Source organism: Epinephelus moara, chromosome 5, assembly GCF_006386435.1.
Source record: "Epinephelus moara isolate mb chromosome 5, YSFRI_EMoa_1.0, whole genome shotgun sequence".
In the NCBI taxonomy this organism is placed as follows: Eukaryota; Metazoa; Chordata; class Actinopteri; order Perciformes; family Serranidae; genus Epinephelus; species Epinephelus moara.
In genome coordinates this window covers 42720926-42735533 of record NC_065510.1, presented here as the reverse complement: position 1 = coordinate 42735533, position 14608 = coordinate 42720926, and the positions used below count along the sequence as shown (strand labels likewise).

Genomic DNA, 14608 nt, shown 5'->3' with positions numbered 1-14608 from the left:
TTTTTTTCTTTAGGCTCTGATGCGTTTCACACTTTGTCTCGTGTGGTTGAAGTATTTAACTAGAATGAGGAAGCTGAACTTTCCAGTAGTTTTGCGTGAGGGTGTGTTTTAGCACTACTCAGAAATTATTAAAATAACACATTATTAATGTTATTGAGACTAAAAGCTTTATTTATGTAGCTTGTTTTTGGTGGCATGTTAATAGTTCCACTTCAAGCATTTTTATAGTCAAACATTTTAATGAATTTTAACTTTACCAATCAGACTCCCTGAAGCAACCCACAGTATAAAGTGCTTACATTTATACATGATACAAGGGGGGCGGCATGGTGGTGCAGTGGTTAGCATTGTAATCTCACAGCGAGAGGGTTCCTGGTTCCNCCTGAAGCAACCCACAGTATAAAGTGCTTACATTTATACATGATACAAGGGGGGCGGCATGGTGGTGCAGTGGTTAGCATTGTAATCTCACAGCGAGAGGGTTCCTGGTTCCAACCAAGAATGGGAGCTTGAGCCCCTCTGTGTGGAGCTTGCATGTTCTCCCCGTGTCAGTGTGGCTTTTCTCCATGTACCCCAGCTTCCTCCCACAGTCCAAAGACATGCAGGTTAACTGGTGACTGTAAACTGGCTGTAGGTGTGAATGTGAGTGTGAATGGTTGTCTGTCTCTATATGTCAGCCCTCTGATGGCGACCTGTCCAGGGTGTACCCCACCACCTACGCCCAAATTTGTTTCATCTGTAAATTTATGTTTATCTTTTTTATTATCATTATTTGTTTTTTTATTGCACTGTTCATCTATTGGTTCTTTCTTCTGTGAAGCACTTTGTAATTTGATTTTGAAGAGTGCTATATAACTAAATGTTTTTTATTGTTATTATCATCATTATTTATAATATGAACTCTTTTGGATAAAAATTAAAAGTTACACAATGTAATGAAATAATAACTATTTTATGGGGTACTTATCCACAGACAGTATATGACGTACAGTAGATGTTAGTCGGCACGCCTCCAGTTTGGAAAAAGACAGCTGGAGTCCGACACAGAAGCTACCCAATACAGTATATTGCTGTGGAGGGGGGTCAGCAACAAAAAGTATTTTAGTCACCTAATAAAAGTCCCATAAAAAATCAGTTGAAGTGTACGGTACATTTAGAATATTTTCACTGCTTTACCTTTCTGTTAGAAATTGATTTCGAACAAGAAAATGAAGTCTTGCTTCAAAGCCAGACTCTATTGAAAAAAAACAACTGTGATTTAACATTGCTGAACACAGGAGCTCCTGGTCTACCACTGCATTGATCAGGTATTTTGTTTGTGTTATTGTGTGACTTTGGCATTAAAAAAGGTTTATTTTGGATTCACTTAAGTCCCACAATGACAAAGTAACTAAATGATCAAGGCAGCAGTAGACCAGCAGCTCCAATGCTCATTGAGGTAAAATTACTGTTTTTGTCAGTGGAGTCTGGTGGCTTTGACGAGAGCATACATGAAAAACTGAAGACCTTCCTTGTATGTTAGCTTTCTTGTTACTATCTCTTATGCTAACGAGTCAGTTTTGACCTGTGTCTTAAATCAGCCATAAAATACCCTCAAAACAATTATTTAGCATCCACTTTGTTTCTTACCTCTTTGTTACCTTGTTAGGCTTGTTAGATAGTAAAATGAACCTCAAGAGAATTATAATTAACAAATAAAGGGTTGTTATGTTACCTGACTATTACTGAAAGGTATTAGAACACTTAAATAAATTAGTTTTATTATTTATTTATTTATTTTTTAATATTATTAACTATAGTAACATCTAATGTGTTACGGATTTTTCTCAAAAACAGAACTTTAATACAAATACAAAATGAAAAGCAGAACAAGTAATAATACAAAATGTAGATTTGCAATGTCAAACAAGCAACAACCAATCAAGCAAATCAAACCAATGGAAATCAAGTACTAGTTCCAAAAAAAGTCTTTGTGTGCAAGAACATGCATGTGTATGTGTGTGTGTGTGTGTGTGTGTGTGTGTGTGTGTGTGTTTAGATGCATGTGTGGCAAAAAGTGACACTTTTTGTGTGTTCTTTGCAGAGATACTTTTTGTAGAGATACTTTTTGTAGAGATACTTTTTGCAGTAGAAGCATAATGTGTTTGTCTTTCTGTCCTTATTGCTGGGGCAGACCTGACACCTAGAATCAGGTGGCCTCAGTGGGTTTGTGGCTGCGGCTGTGCTGGTTGAGGAGGATGCTGGCGCTGATGCTCTTTGTGTTGCTGATGGCGTGGACAGAGTGCTAGGTGAGCTCTGCAGCTGTTTGACCTAAGCTGCAGCAGCTGGGTCTCAGGGCATCCGTTCCCTTCGTGCAATGTGCGCCTTGACAAGGGAATTTCCTAGCTCCTCAAGAAACAATCCCCGCTTATTTTTCCTGGTTGAGTTCCACCCTAGGTGGATGTGGGTCGACAACACAAATGCGTTGTATGCAGACACATCTTGGATGTTATAAAACACAACCATTAGCCATCTCCTGGTCATTCGCTGGCAAGTGTAGGTAGCAGTCAGCTTGTCCAGGTTGTCCACTCCTCCTTTGCTTTTATTATAGTCCAGGATAATTATGGGCTTTTTGTCACTTGCTGATGACACAGCTGCATCTTTGTGAAAAGTAGACATAAGTATCACACTCCAGGTTTTTTTGGACTATATGAAACAACAGTGGTGATGTCTGTAAAAGCAAATATTGTAGAAAGTGGAGCCCCATCCTTCACCTGTAAAATATCAGCTGGCAGCTCAGTTTTTTTAAATTATTTTTTTATTGTGCCCACCATGGTAAGTTTCCTCCTGGGAAGTTCTTGTCGAAGGTCATAGCTGGTAAAAAAAAATTGTCACACGTGATATTGTGACCCCGCAGTCCAGTAGTCATATCTCAGGTATGCCACTCGCAGGTCTGCCTGTGTAAATCTGATTCCATGCATAGCTGGTTTTTACATCACAGGCTGCCCAGATTTTTATACCGTATTTGCCTGGCTTACTGGGCATGCATTGCCGGAAGGGGCATTTTCCATGGAAAGGGACAAAACGTTCATCTACTGTCACCTCAGGCCCTGGGTTGAACATCAGTGGAAGGAGCTGCACCCATCTCTCCCAGACATCCCTACTGCTAGCAAGCTTGTCAGATTTTGCTCTCGTATCTCTGTTCTCAAATCTGAGGACTCTGAAGGTCTGAAGTGACATTGTTGCCCGGAAAATATTTCTGCCTGTTGATGTGTCCCAGAGAATATCAGTGGCCTCATTGCTGGATCTGTACACTCCAGCAAGAAGAACACTAATATAGGCATCCAGGTATTCCTCATCAATGTCATTCCACATGTCACTGTGGACTTTTTTTTCCTTCAAGGTTTGTCATGGCAATGATGACTTTCTTTAGTGATAATGGCATGAACAGATCAAAACATGTCTTGATGTCGCCTACTCTCGTCAAAGCAAACCTTGTGATCCCAGGGGTCATTTTGATGACATTTGCATAATGCTCTGCCATGTAAGTCAGGAGGTACTGAGCTCCAACAGATGTTACCACTTTTGGATTTGAATGTTTCAGCAGGAGCGGGAGCAGCTGCAGCACCGGTGACCTCCTCATCAGACTCATCAGATGTGTCTGTGTCTTCTGGTTGATACTCTACATCGTCTTCCTCCTCAGAAACCTGCTCATCCATATCGCAATGCTGCTCTGTGTCCTCTGCCTCATTTTCAACAAAGATAGGATCCAGAGCTTGGCTTATTGTAAAAATTCTTCTCATTTTCGCATGCTGCAAGCTAGACATGTGTACTCTGCAAGTCAACAACTCTAAACTGAATTGGTCTTATGCATGCCTTACATGTCTGGACATGTCTGTCTTTGTTTGTTTGTTTTGTTTATTCAGGGAAGGAGACAAATAGGCAAAGAGAGAAGCCCTAACTAAAGCTCACAGGGTTGAGAGAGGAGCTGGCTGTCAGTGGGCTGCTGGCTGACAGTGTTAGTGAGCTGACAGTGGCACTAATTATTGTTTTACAATCTTATATTATAACTGGGTAGAAACCGACCCTAACAACACAAAGGTCATAATTTTCAGCAGAGCATTCTATAATTTAGTGAAACTGAATTGCACTTAGTAAATTTGTTAATTAAAAACCCTCAGCACCTGTTTGGGAGGGTTGCACTGCCAATGTTTGATGACATACATCTCTTGTTCCCACTGAATTTGAATACATTTATTCACTTCTGACAATGCCACCTGTTAGATGAATATATGTTACATTGGCATGCTATGACAAATTACATTTTGATCAAGAAACAAAACCCTATTGTAGTACTTTTGCTTTCAATTGTCAGTCCCTAATTAGGCAGCCATCTAATGCCATAGGTACCTGACAAGTCTGTTAGTAGCCATCACAGGCCGACATTGTTTTAAGCTTCTTTGTGCTGAAATTACATAAGATGCTAATTTAAATAGCTAGCTACACCGATCAACCAAAACATTAAAACCACTGACAGGTGAAGTAAAAAACATGATCCAAATACATTAGGTGTCTCTAAATTTCAGTTTATAAGTGTGCAATTGTCAACAGGCAGCAATGACATCATGTACTAAACACACTCAGTATGTGTATCTGTCTACATTATGAAAGGGATGTGTTGGAAGGTGGGTACATTGTATTCTACAAGTAAATAGGCACATGTAGTTACAGACAAGGTTTCCTCTCGCTGCATCTGTGTTCACATCATGGAGACGTTCACCCTCTGCTGCTGCACATCACTACTGCAGGAAGCCTTCCAGCCTTCTCTGTGGGACCTCGAAAAAGTTGCAGTTAATATTGTTACCACAGAGGGGCACCACTTCCATGCAGAAATGATTAGAAATGTGACCCATCCACAACAGCTGTTCCTTCCAGCAAATCTTCCCTAGAGCCACAGTCAGTGGTGGAAGGTAACTAAGAATATTTACTCAAGTACCGTTCTTCAGTACAAATTTGAGGTGCTTGTACTTTACGTGAGTATTTTCTTTTCATGCCACTTTATACTTTTACCCTACCACATTTCAGAGGGAAATATTGTACTTTTTACTGCACTACATTTATCTGATATCTTTAGTTACTAGTTACTTTGCAAATTAAGATTTTTGAATTAAAAAATATAGTTTTTAAATATTTTATAAATCAATCTACATAGCTGTTTATACACGTACAGCTGAAATGAACAGTTGATTAATCAATTATCAGAAAATTAATTGGCAACTATTTTGCTTTTTTGAGGGTCAGGACTTTTACTTTTGACAGAGTATTTTCACAGTGTTGCATTAGTACTTTTACTTGAGTAAATGAACTGAATATTTCCTCCACCACTGACCATAATATTATCAGAAAACAAGAATTATGAAGTCATTCATTTTTAATGTTAATTAAATCAGTTTTTTTTTAAGTTATGTAGTTGGGTGAGTTGTTGTCTGACAATGAAGGGGAATGAATCTTAGAAGTTCTAAAGTTCAGATAGATGTCATTTAGTTATCATCAGGACATTCTTTCCATAAAGTAGTTTTGGAATTTGTATTCTATTTTTGGTAGGCTACAGTGCATTTTTGTCCAAAGGAAGAAATATAAATGAACTAGTTACAAACTAGTTATATTTAAATGTGTATAAATACATGTTGCAGCAATGATTGTGTGGTGGCAGGTTAGCGCTGTTTATCAGCTATCGTCTGTCTTTGTGGAGTGTATCTTCTCCCTTCTGTCAAAACACAAGTTTCTGAACTTCAGCTGCGTTACACGAGGGAATTGATGTATCCACCATCTATTTATAACACAGAGAGCAGGTGTGCCGATACACAGAGGCAAAGTGATTGGTTGGGATCTTCAGAGGACTATTTGAGCTTGTGTAAATACACACACACACACAGACACACACAGACACACATACACAAGAAACATGCTTGCATATGCAAACATGAAAACATGCATTCACACAGACACACACACATACATTGATCTACATACATGAAACCTTTTCACAGCGCTGGGGCATGCATGCCCACAAGACAAAGGCATTCCCATACAATGCATACATTCAGACAATAAAAGATTTACAGCTTTCAAACACTCATTTCCATCCAAGCAACTCAAACACATTTCCATCTGTTGTCAAATGAAAGGGAGACATGATGCTCTTCACAATACCAGTTTCTTCTCCCCTGAGGGTAGAGCAGATCCACACCCACAACCAGATCCTCTGAGCAACACTTGACTCAAATGATCCACAGCACTCAACAACACATCTTGCCTTAATACTAATGACTCCACACACAGCTTTAAACACCATGGAAACAACTACTTATAGAACCACCTGTGACCACATTTTGTGTGAGGTCAAAGTGGTGCCAAAGTAATGTCTATCGAGTCAGAAGAACCTGTACCCACAGTAATTTATAACCTCAGAAAAGAGAACTTCATTTCATGAGAACTGAGGGTGGGAGGAAGATAACCTTGTTTGCATATGCTTTTTATTGTGGTCATTTGCACCTACCTCCAGTGAGACTGAAAGCACTGCTGCAACCTCAAAAAGGAAGTAGGCGAGGCCTGTTTTGGCAGCAACAGTGCTGCAAAATATGTTCCAAGAGATAGTATTTTGAACATTTACTCCGTTTGTAAAAAGGATGAGGCACTGGTGAACAGAACAGAGAGACGTGTTTTATGATACCTGAGGGTTCAAGTGAAGATTTTTTGGAGGTGGCTGTTTCCATGGACTGTACTGGACTATTCCTCCGAAGGTGGATATTTTGGGAACCATACTAGGGGGTTGACGAAGCTTTTGATTGATTACAATTTTTAAAAAAAAATCAATCCAGAGGGACTGAGACTGAGGTATGATTTGACACAACTAAGGATATCTTGTCTCTTGGATACTGGATTACTCTGATTCAACGTTGTGACAATGCCTGTGATTGTACTAGAGGCCAGAGACTTCACCAGCCCCCTTTTCTTGGTGCGGACATTGGAAGTCTTATCCAGCTGTACCACCTTCAGCCTTGTGGCCTCGCTGGAACCTTCAGACTTAAATCCATCTAACCCCCAACTCATCAACACATTCTGGATCTTCTGCATGTTTACGTGGTGTTTCTTCTTCACCCTTACACTCCTCATCCACATTCTCAGCATCATCCAGTTTCACAGCCTTATCCCAATATCCTGGAAGAACCTGACTATGACAGTGGCAGTCTTAGGCGCACTGATGTGTCTCAGTGCGTCTGTGGTTTTTCCTTGGCTCATCATGGATCATCAAGGGCCGTCACATCGCTCTGTGGCAGCTGCTGTGGCCTCCTTCTTCACCTTCCTGGCCTACACCTCAGAGTCCTACGTTCTGCGCACCCAAGCCCATGAACAAAGGGGCTACATGGGCAGCATGCCAGGCCTCCTTAAGATTCTCCAGCTCTGGGGAGGCTGTATTATGATACCCCTGGTTGTGGAGGTGGTCTGTGGATCGCCAAGTGGTGTACACAGTTGGCAGCTGTGGGTCTCCTGTGCGTCATACGGTGTCTGCATCCTCATGTCTCTAGTCACAGTTGTGGTAATATTAGGAGACTTTGCTGGGCGGTGTTTTCTACCTTTTGACAGATTTCTGGCGGGCTTCAGTCTCATTGGAGTATTGCTCTACATGGTGGCCACAGTGATTTGTTTGACCAAGATATTGCAGCTTAGGGACCTCGGACAAAGCAACAAAAGTGCAGAACTGGTTTTCATGGAAACAGTGGTTTCCAGTATGACACTGTTAGCTTATACAGTGGACCTTGCCTTCTCCATTAAACTGTTGTGTGACAGGAGTCACACATGAATTAGTACTTTAAATGTATTGCATGTAAAGTTCATCATGTGTAGTCCTAAAAAAGTTTAAGAAAATTGTCTTTGTCAAGTGTGTAAAAGTCAAACTGAGTGGATGTATTTGCTATTAATTATGGCGTAATATTGATGCTTTGTGTAATCAACCTCTCTATGTAGACATATTAATTGCTAACTTATAAGACCAATACATACATACATACTATAATAAACCTAAAACCTCCCAAAATTATGAAACCGATCGCCATGATCACACTGTATTCTTTTGATGAGTTCTACAAAAGGGACTGGTTTGACTGGCTTGTGACAGACATTTATGGCGCAGTTCACTACGACACACATACTATAACCACTAAACCTGGGTTATATGACAGGTACATTGACTCATAAAAGCACACAGCATATTTTATGGACATAATATAGTGTTATAGTAGCAGCTGAAAAGGGATCACTCATTTGTATATCAATTAGTCATGTCTTGTTACTTTGAATTCACAAACAAAACTTTTTTTCTCTCACATGTCTCAAAAAAAGTCAACATATTGATTTATTAATTGATTGGGGACCATGCGTAGCAACAGTGAAACTATATCAAAACATCTGTTTACAAACTCTCACACAACTCGTGCAGTGTAATCCAAGTCTCATTTATCCAGTACTTCCGAAAAATATGCATTTTCACTAGTATCCTTTTAACATCCTGCTTAACTGTTTGGTTGAGCACATTTTGATCAACTGAATGAAAAATGTGTTGAAATTAACTCTACTGAGCTATCTCTGCTATTCAGTTTAAGTATGTTATGCTAGAACAAGCCCACTAAATGTTGCTGCGTCTGTAAATGCTATGTCCTTGCAGTTTGCCTCCCACAGGAAGTTAGGAAAAAGTCACCAGACATGAGGGCTCTGTGTGGTGGGATTTCAAAGGTAGGCATATTTTTTCAACACATTATAGTTTCAGAGGTCTTACTGAACAGACCTATGCCACTTTATACAAAAACAAAAAGTCTAGGGTCAATTAATTCTTTTTAAAAACATGCTCTACCAAACGGTTGATTTCTCCTTTAATGGTAAAGGTAGTAACGTTAAACCAGTCTAATTAATCTTGCCTTTTTGCTTCAAAATTAAAACACTCCTGATCATTCACTGTTGCAAAATGATACAGTACATTTAATGTTTTACATCATATGCTCTAATAATTTCACATGTATGATTTTTTACTGTCTAAAGCCATGCTCAACCAAACAATCGATTTGTCCTTTTATAGTACAGGTAGTGATGCTAAGATAATACATTTACAATTTTTCTGAAATAAAAAACAGATTACTGTTCATTATTGTTAATACCATATATTTTATGTTATTTATGTAGATAGATATAACAGTATGATTTTTCACAATTTCTGAGATGTTTTCAAAGCACTGTAATGGTAAATATCTAGAAATAAATATGTAAATAATACTAGTACTGGTAATATTACTAATTCCATGGAAACAAATTGATATGTAATTGATAATTGATAAATGAGACTTGCATTATACTCCATAAATCATTTGAGTGATGGTGCATATGTAAATAGATGATTTGATATAGTGTTGCTGTTGTTAATGTGGACCCCAATCAATCAGTCAATAAATCAATGGCCTATGTTCGTCGTTTGTCATGGAGGTATGTGAGAAAAACAACGTTTTCTTGACAAGTAAGAGGTAACACGGCATGACTAATTGATATACAAATGGTAATTTTGTGGGTGAAGTATTTCTTTAATTTAAAGGGGAAGAGTTGCTATTCACTAACACCAAACGCAACAATCTCACTGCAGCATGTATGCCTTTTTTAAATCACGGACTGGGCTTCGAGTGCAGAATATTAAATGTTTTCCTACAGCAGAAACGCACTGGTGTCGAAATGTTTTTACTGTGATGGGTTTAAATCATCACTCCATTGATTTAGGCTACACATGGAGAGTTAAGTCAGGTTGGGAATAATAATCAAATAAAACTGAACAAAGTTAGTTACAGAAAATGTGATAGAATTATAGAAAAAAAAAATCACTGGACCCAGAACTCGCAAGGTGAGCAATGTGGCATGTTGATTATCTCTTTTTGGTAATAAGATTACTGTAGCTATCAGTAAGGGTATAACAACAACAAAAATGTTGTAGGATGTTGAATTTTATTAAATGTTCTACTTAAAATCGAAATATTTTCACATCTCACTTTACTTTTTATGGAAAAGGATTTTGAGTGAGTACTTAATGCATTCAGGTAAAATGGGACATTTTGCTACAACAAAACCAACATGTTTCTAGCCTAACAAGTGGAATAAAGTCACGACTTAATGCTACTGTGTGGCACCCTGTCATATTAAAGACATTTATAGTATTTTTGTCACTTAATAAATATTAAAGCTAATGCGATAAGTCCATGTCAGCCACAATAGTTCAGAATTAGCCACAATTGTTACACACACATGGCACCAAGAAAACAGGCAGCAAAAGATCAGTGACAGCATGGCGGAAATGTTGGACATTCTTTTCTAATAAATAGTTCAGTAACATTAATGATGTAATGAATGAATGAATGAATGAATGAATTGATAAATGAATTTAACCATTCAAAAAACAAACAAACAAAAAAAAACCCTACGACTGTCCCATTTTACTTTACCAGCTATCCAGTGGCGTACGGTAGTTAGGATGGGCCCCAGTGCACACTATTATGACGGGCCCTGGTGCCAGATTTTGTATCGAAACAGCTACTGTATATTTTATAGTATCATCACATGATCAAATATAGACTTGACGTTGGACAACATCAACATACATATTACCAATCATCACTGCAAATCTGTATATGGCAAAAATACCAAATAAAATCAGAAATTGTTCATTACTGGGATTTTTAGTGGGGTAATAATGTATTTATAGTTTATATAGTTTATGTAAAATAAACACATCATTTTGTTATAGATTTCTACTTACTATTTCACAAAAGAAAAATAAAAGAAACATTGACAGAGATGGGTTTGGCTTCTCGAGGGCATATCGAGCACATAACAGCATTTGTATTTTAACATGTGTTCTTTGAACAGAGGCATATTTCTGAGGTGGCAAGTTGAATCACTCACAAGGGATCATTCTCTGCTTTAGAGAGAGTGCGCCCACCAACCACTCTCTCTACGGCCTGCCACCCCCACCCCATGGGCCCCAATGCCACTGCACTGCCTGCACTGTCTGTATTTACGCCCCTGCAGCTGTCTGATTTTACCTGAACATGTCACTGGAGTGAGGTAGGGTTTCTTCATGTGTTTGAGGGTCCAAAGTTCTAGAATGATTTACTTAGCAGCAAATTTTCCTTATAGAAATATAGCAGAGAACCATAACAAACTCTAAAAGTAACACATAAAATATTCTTAAGAGTTTAGGTGGTTTAGGTGTCTCACCTGAGTTCACCCTAACTTGATGAGACTGGAGAAACACCTGCTAGTTTCTTTTGGATGGTTATTTAGTAGGGGAGGCTATAGAAATTTGTTCGACAAAATCTCACAATTGCGCTTAATTATAAGGTCCTTTAAATTTTGAAATATTGTCTATTGTATTTATTATTTTTATTTTTTCTATTGTTCTTGATGAGCCAAAAAGCACAGTGCACCATGGTTATAACTTGCAGTTTACCTTCTCATCCGCTCTAACGTCAGGCCTTAAAAGAAGCTCTATCGATAAATCGATCGCCAGCCCCAGATAGCAAGCCAGCTATCGCTCTGCTCGGTCTCGATTTCTCTGGCCTTGATAGACTGCTGTGTTTTTTCTTTAAGGAACTCAGTCCAGATAGCCAGTTGTCAACAGGCTGAGCAAGAAATCGAGTTGTTAATACAACTTGGTACGTGGAACTGATAACTCAAACGTTACCGTGTCGAGAAAAGCCTTAGGACTCCTTTTGGAAGTTCAATTTTGTTCGGTGTAACGTTATCCACACAGAAATGAAGTCCCCCGGACACGGTAAGCTATCTTTGACGTGTCTCTTTTAGCAACGTTCTGCGAGTTTGGTGTAATGACCTCGAGCAGCAGGAGCTTTAAAACTAACTGGTGATTCAGTTTGTAGCAAGCTAATTTTCCAGTCCGTCTGTTTAGTTTTAAATACGAAGTCATATTTAAAGTAAAAAGGGCAGAATACGCCTGTTAGTTAACGTTGCTGTTCGCTTATCTCACCTGTATCAAAAGACTGGTCTCACTATTAGTCGTAAGGTTTGTTTCCAAAGCTTGACAAGCCTCTATTTAGACCACGTTAGCTTGCGTATTAGCTCATGCAGTTCACTCCTTATAACAACACCCATATGTTAACTGCTACTGGGAATGGTTTTTATTGTTTGCCATATGGTTAGGTCACAGTCTACAAACATAGCACACAAAGGCAACCACTGTAACGACTTACTCACTAAGACGCAACAACAGCCTCCGTATACTGTCACTTAATGTGTTTGTAACCCATATGTGTAGTGATTTTAAATTTCTCTTGCCAATAATGTGTTTCTCAGAAGCCCCCTGAGCATCATGGACATGTGAAACGTGACTCTGCAGCAGGCAGATGCAAGTCCCAGGCTGGATTGAATGGCTCTGAGGATACAAGGTAAGCACTTTGCCAGTAAATTTAAACTCATTATTGATCCATTTCCTGAGCTACAAATGACCTTAGTGAGGGTAAAGTCTAGCTAGACAGAGAGAGAAGAGACAGAGGCGTGAGAGGGAGCACAAACATAGTTCAGGAGAATGGAGATCAGAGTAGGAATGCACACAGATCAGTGTACAGAAATGGTTTTAGGGATCAAATCAAACTTAAGGGAAACATAGAGAGAAACTCAGGTGATTACAAAATACTGTGTTTGTCATGGGAATCATGACTGCCAAGTAGGGTTGCAGCCATATACTGCTTTAAAGGTAGGCTATATCATGAAATAAAAGGTTGCGGCTATCATGCTGTGTACATTTGCTCTTTTACAATATTAAAAAAAAAGATACAACTGGACACTGAATCTCCCCTTTATTTGAATCATTTTCTAAGGGGAGATTTATTTTTACACGTATTTTCATTAATAAAATGGTTTCAAATTTCAATCATAATGATACAATGTTTGTTCAACCAACAATAACCCTTCTGTTTTCATACATTTAATGGTCATTGTGACTGACATTAATATAAATTCTGTAATACCGTGACACTGTGAAACCCAGATATTTTCTGAGACGGCTATTGTACTGTGAAAATCTCATACAGTTGCAACCCTACAGCAAAGGGCAGGTTTGCCATCTTTGTCTCCTGCACCTGCAGTGATGCTGGTGCAGGAGACATGTATAAGGAAAAAAGTATTAGGCTGGATAGCTCTCATCAAACTGTCAAAACAACTTTTTAGAAACACCACTGATGTTCAAGGACTACAACTAAAGGCCCTGAGGTATGGATGGCGATAAAGTCAATAGCAGCAAGGCGTTCTACAGGTTTTTTTGCACACATTGACCTCAAGGTATATTTGAAATGTTAAGTAACTTGCTATGCAAGGTTTCTGTGCATAATGACCTCCTCCCATTTAACTGTTTACTCCTGACAGAGGTGTCTCTTTAGTGTTTTCTCTCTCAGTTTTGATATGTAGCTGTTGCTCTGCTATAATAAAACATTAGGTTGCGCACTGGTTGAAGTTCAGTGTCTCCTAAGCGAATTCCAGTGTGAAACATTAGTGCAGGTGACAAGGCTGCAAGTGCTGTCCTCAGAATCCTTATATTGGGCTGGGTGTTTTGGTCCTATAAACAGGCTTGGATATCCTGGGTCCAACATCATGTATTGATAATTTATTGATCACGAAGTCTGCTGAAGGGTTCTGCACCAACATATCTCCAGGCCATAACCCAGCCATACACACCAGACCACGCTTTTTGGTGCAACTAGGCTTTCTATAATTCCCTTTAATTACCCCTCGTAATAATTTATCACATGGCCATTTTTAGATCTATTGCTACATTATTGTGGTCCTGACCCTTGCACCCCAACTGTACAGTGGTCTCTTTGTAATCCCACTGTGGAGTCTTTCTTAATTTCTTTGCTCAGGCTTATGCAGATTTTAAAGTCTTGCTTAGTTAAAAAAAACAACAGTTGCTGTGTTGTTGAGTAATTCAGAGTAAAAGGTGATTTGACTTTCAGAGTTGCACAAAACATGAGTTATGAGATCTTGTATAATGTATACAGACTACTGAAATGTATCTTTAAAACAAAACCTTCATTCCTTTGTCAGAGTAACTCATCTAAAAGCCTGTATACAGGGTGGTTAAGGTCAAGATGATGTGTATATTACAAAGAAGGTACATTATTGGATACTACAGCATTTTCGTTTCGATCTGGCATTCAGATCTGAATTGAATTGTAGATATTAAGGCTGATATAAAAGTCCAACAATATTGTAGTTTAAAACACTTTATTTCACTGAATCTTTTATTTGATTTTTTTAAATACACATTTTTCATAACATTATATTGGTTTCACCCATATGGCCTTGCCTTATATACATCCTAATTACTAATCTGTAATGTGTTTTTGTGGTTCACAGACACAGGTTGGTGCTTTCCAAAAGGTCATATTAAATCCACAAAGATAATATTTTTTACTATTAGATGAGAATACATGTAGTTGACATGGCAGTGCATGAATGTCTAATGTGTAAGTGACAAAGAGAAAAAACCAAAACAAAATAAAAACGGTTGGTTAGAAACAGGGTA

General features: G+C 38.6%; 2 protein-coding genes and 1 pseudogene across 3 annotated transcripts in view; 2 read left to right on the top strand and 1 right to left on the bottom strand.

The window, feature by feature from the left end:
- Positions 1-2034: 2034 nt before the first annotated feature.
- On the bottom strand, positions 2035-3698 carry LOC126389632 (piggyBac transposable element-derived protein 3-like; annotated as a pseudogene).
- A 3248-nt stretch (positions 3699-6946) lies between these two features.
- Positions 6947-7843, top strand: LOC126389631 (myeloid-associated differentiation marker-like). Its single transcript, XM_050043329.1, has one exon. The coding sequence runs from the start codon at positions 6947-6949 to the stop codon at positions 7841-7843; it is 897 nt and encodes a 298-aa protein (XP_049899286.1).
- Positions 7844-11654: 3811 nt separating this feature from the next.
- Positions 11655-14608, top strand: part of LOC126390014 (testis-expressed protein 2-like) — a 49483-nt gene continuing 46529 nt past the window's right edge. For both annotated transcript variants that reach the window (XM_050044077.1, XM_050044076.1), the window contains exons 1-2: positions 11655-11845; positions 12382-12473. The gene's annotated coding sequence lies outside the window, so the exon portion shown is untranslated. The remainder of the gene's footprint in view (positions 11846-12381; positions 12474-14608) is intronic.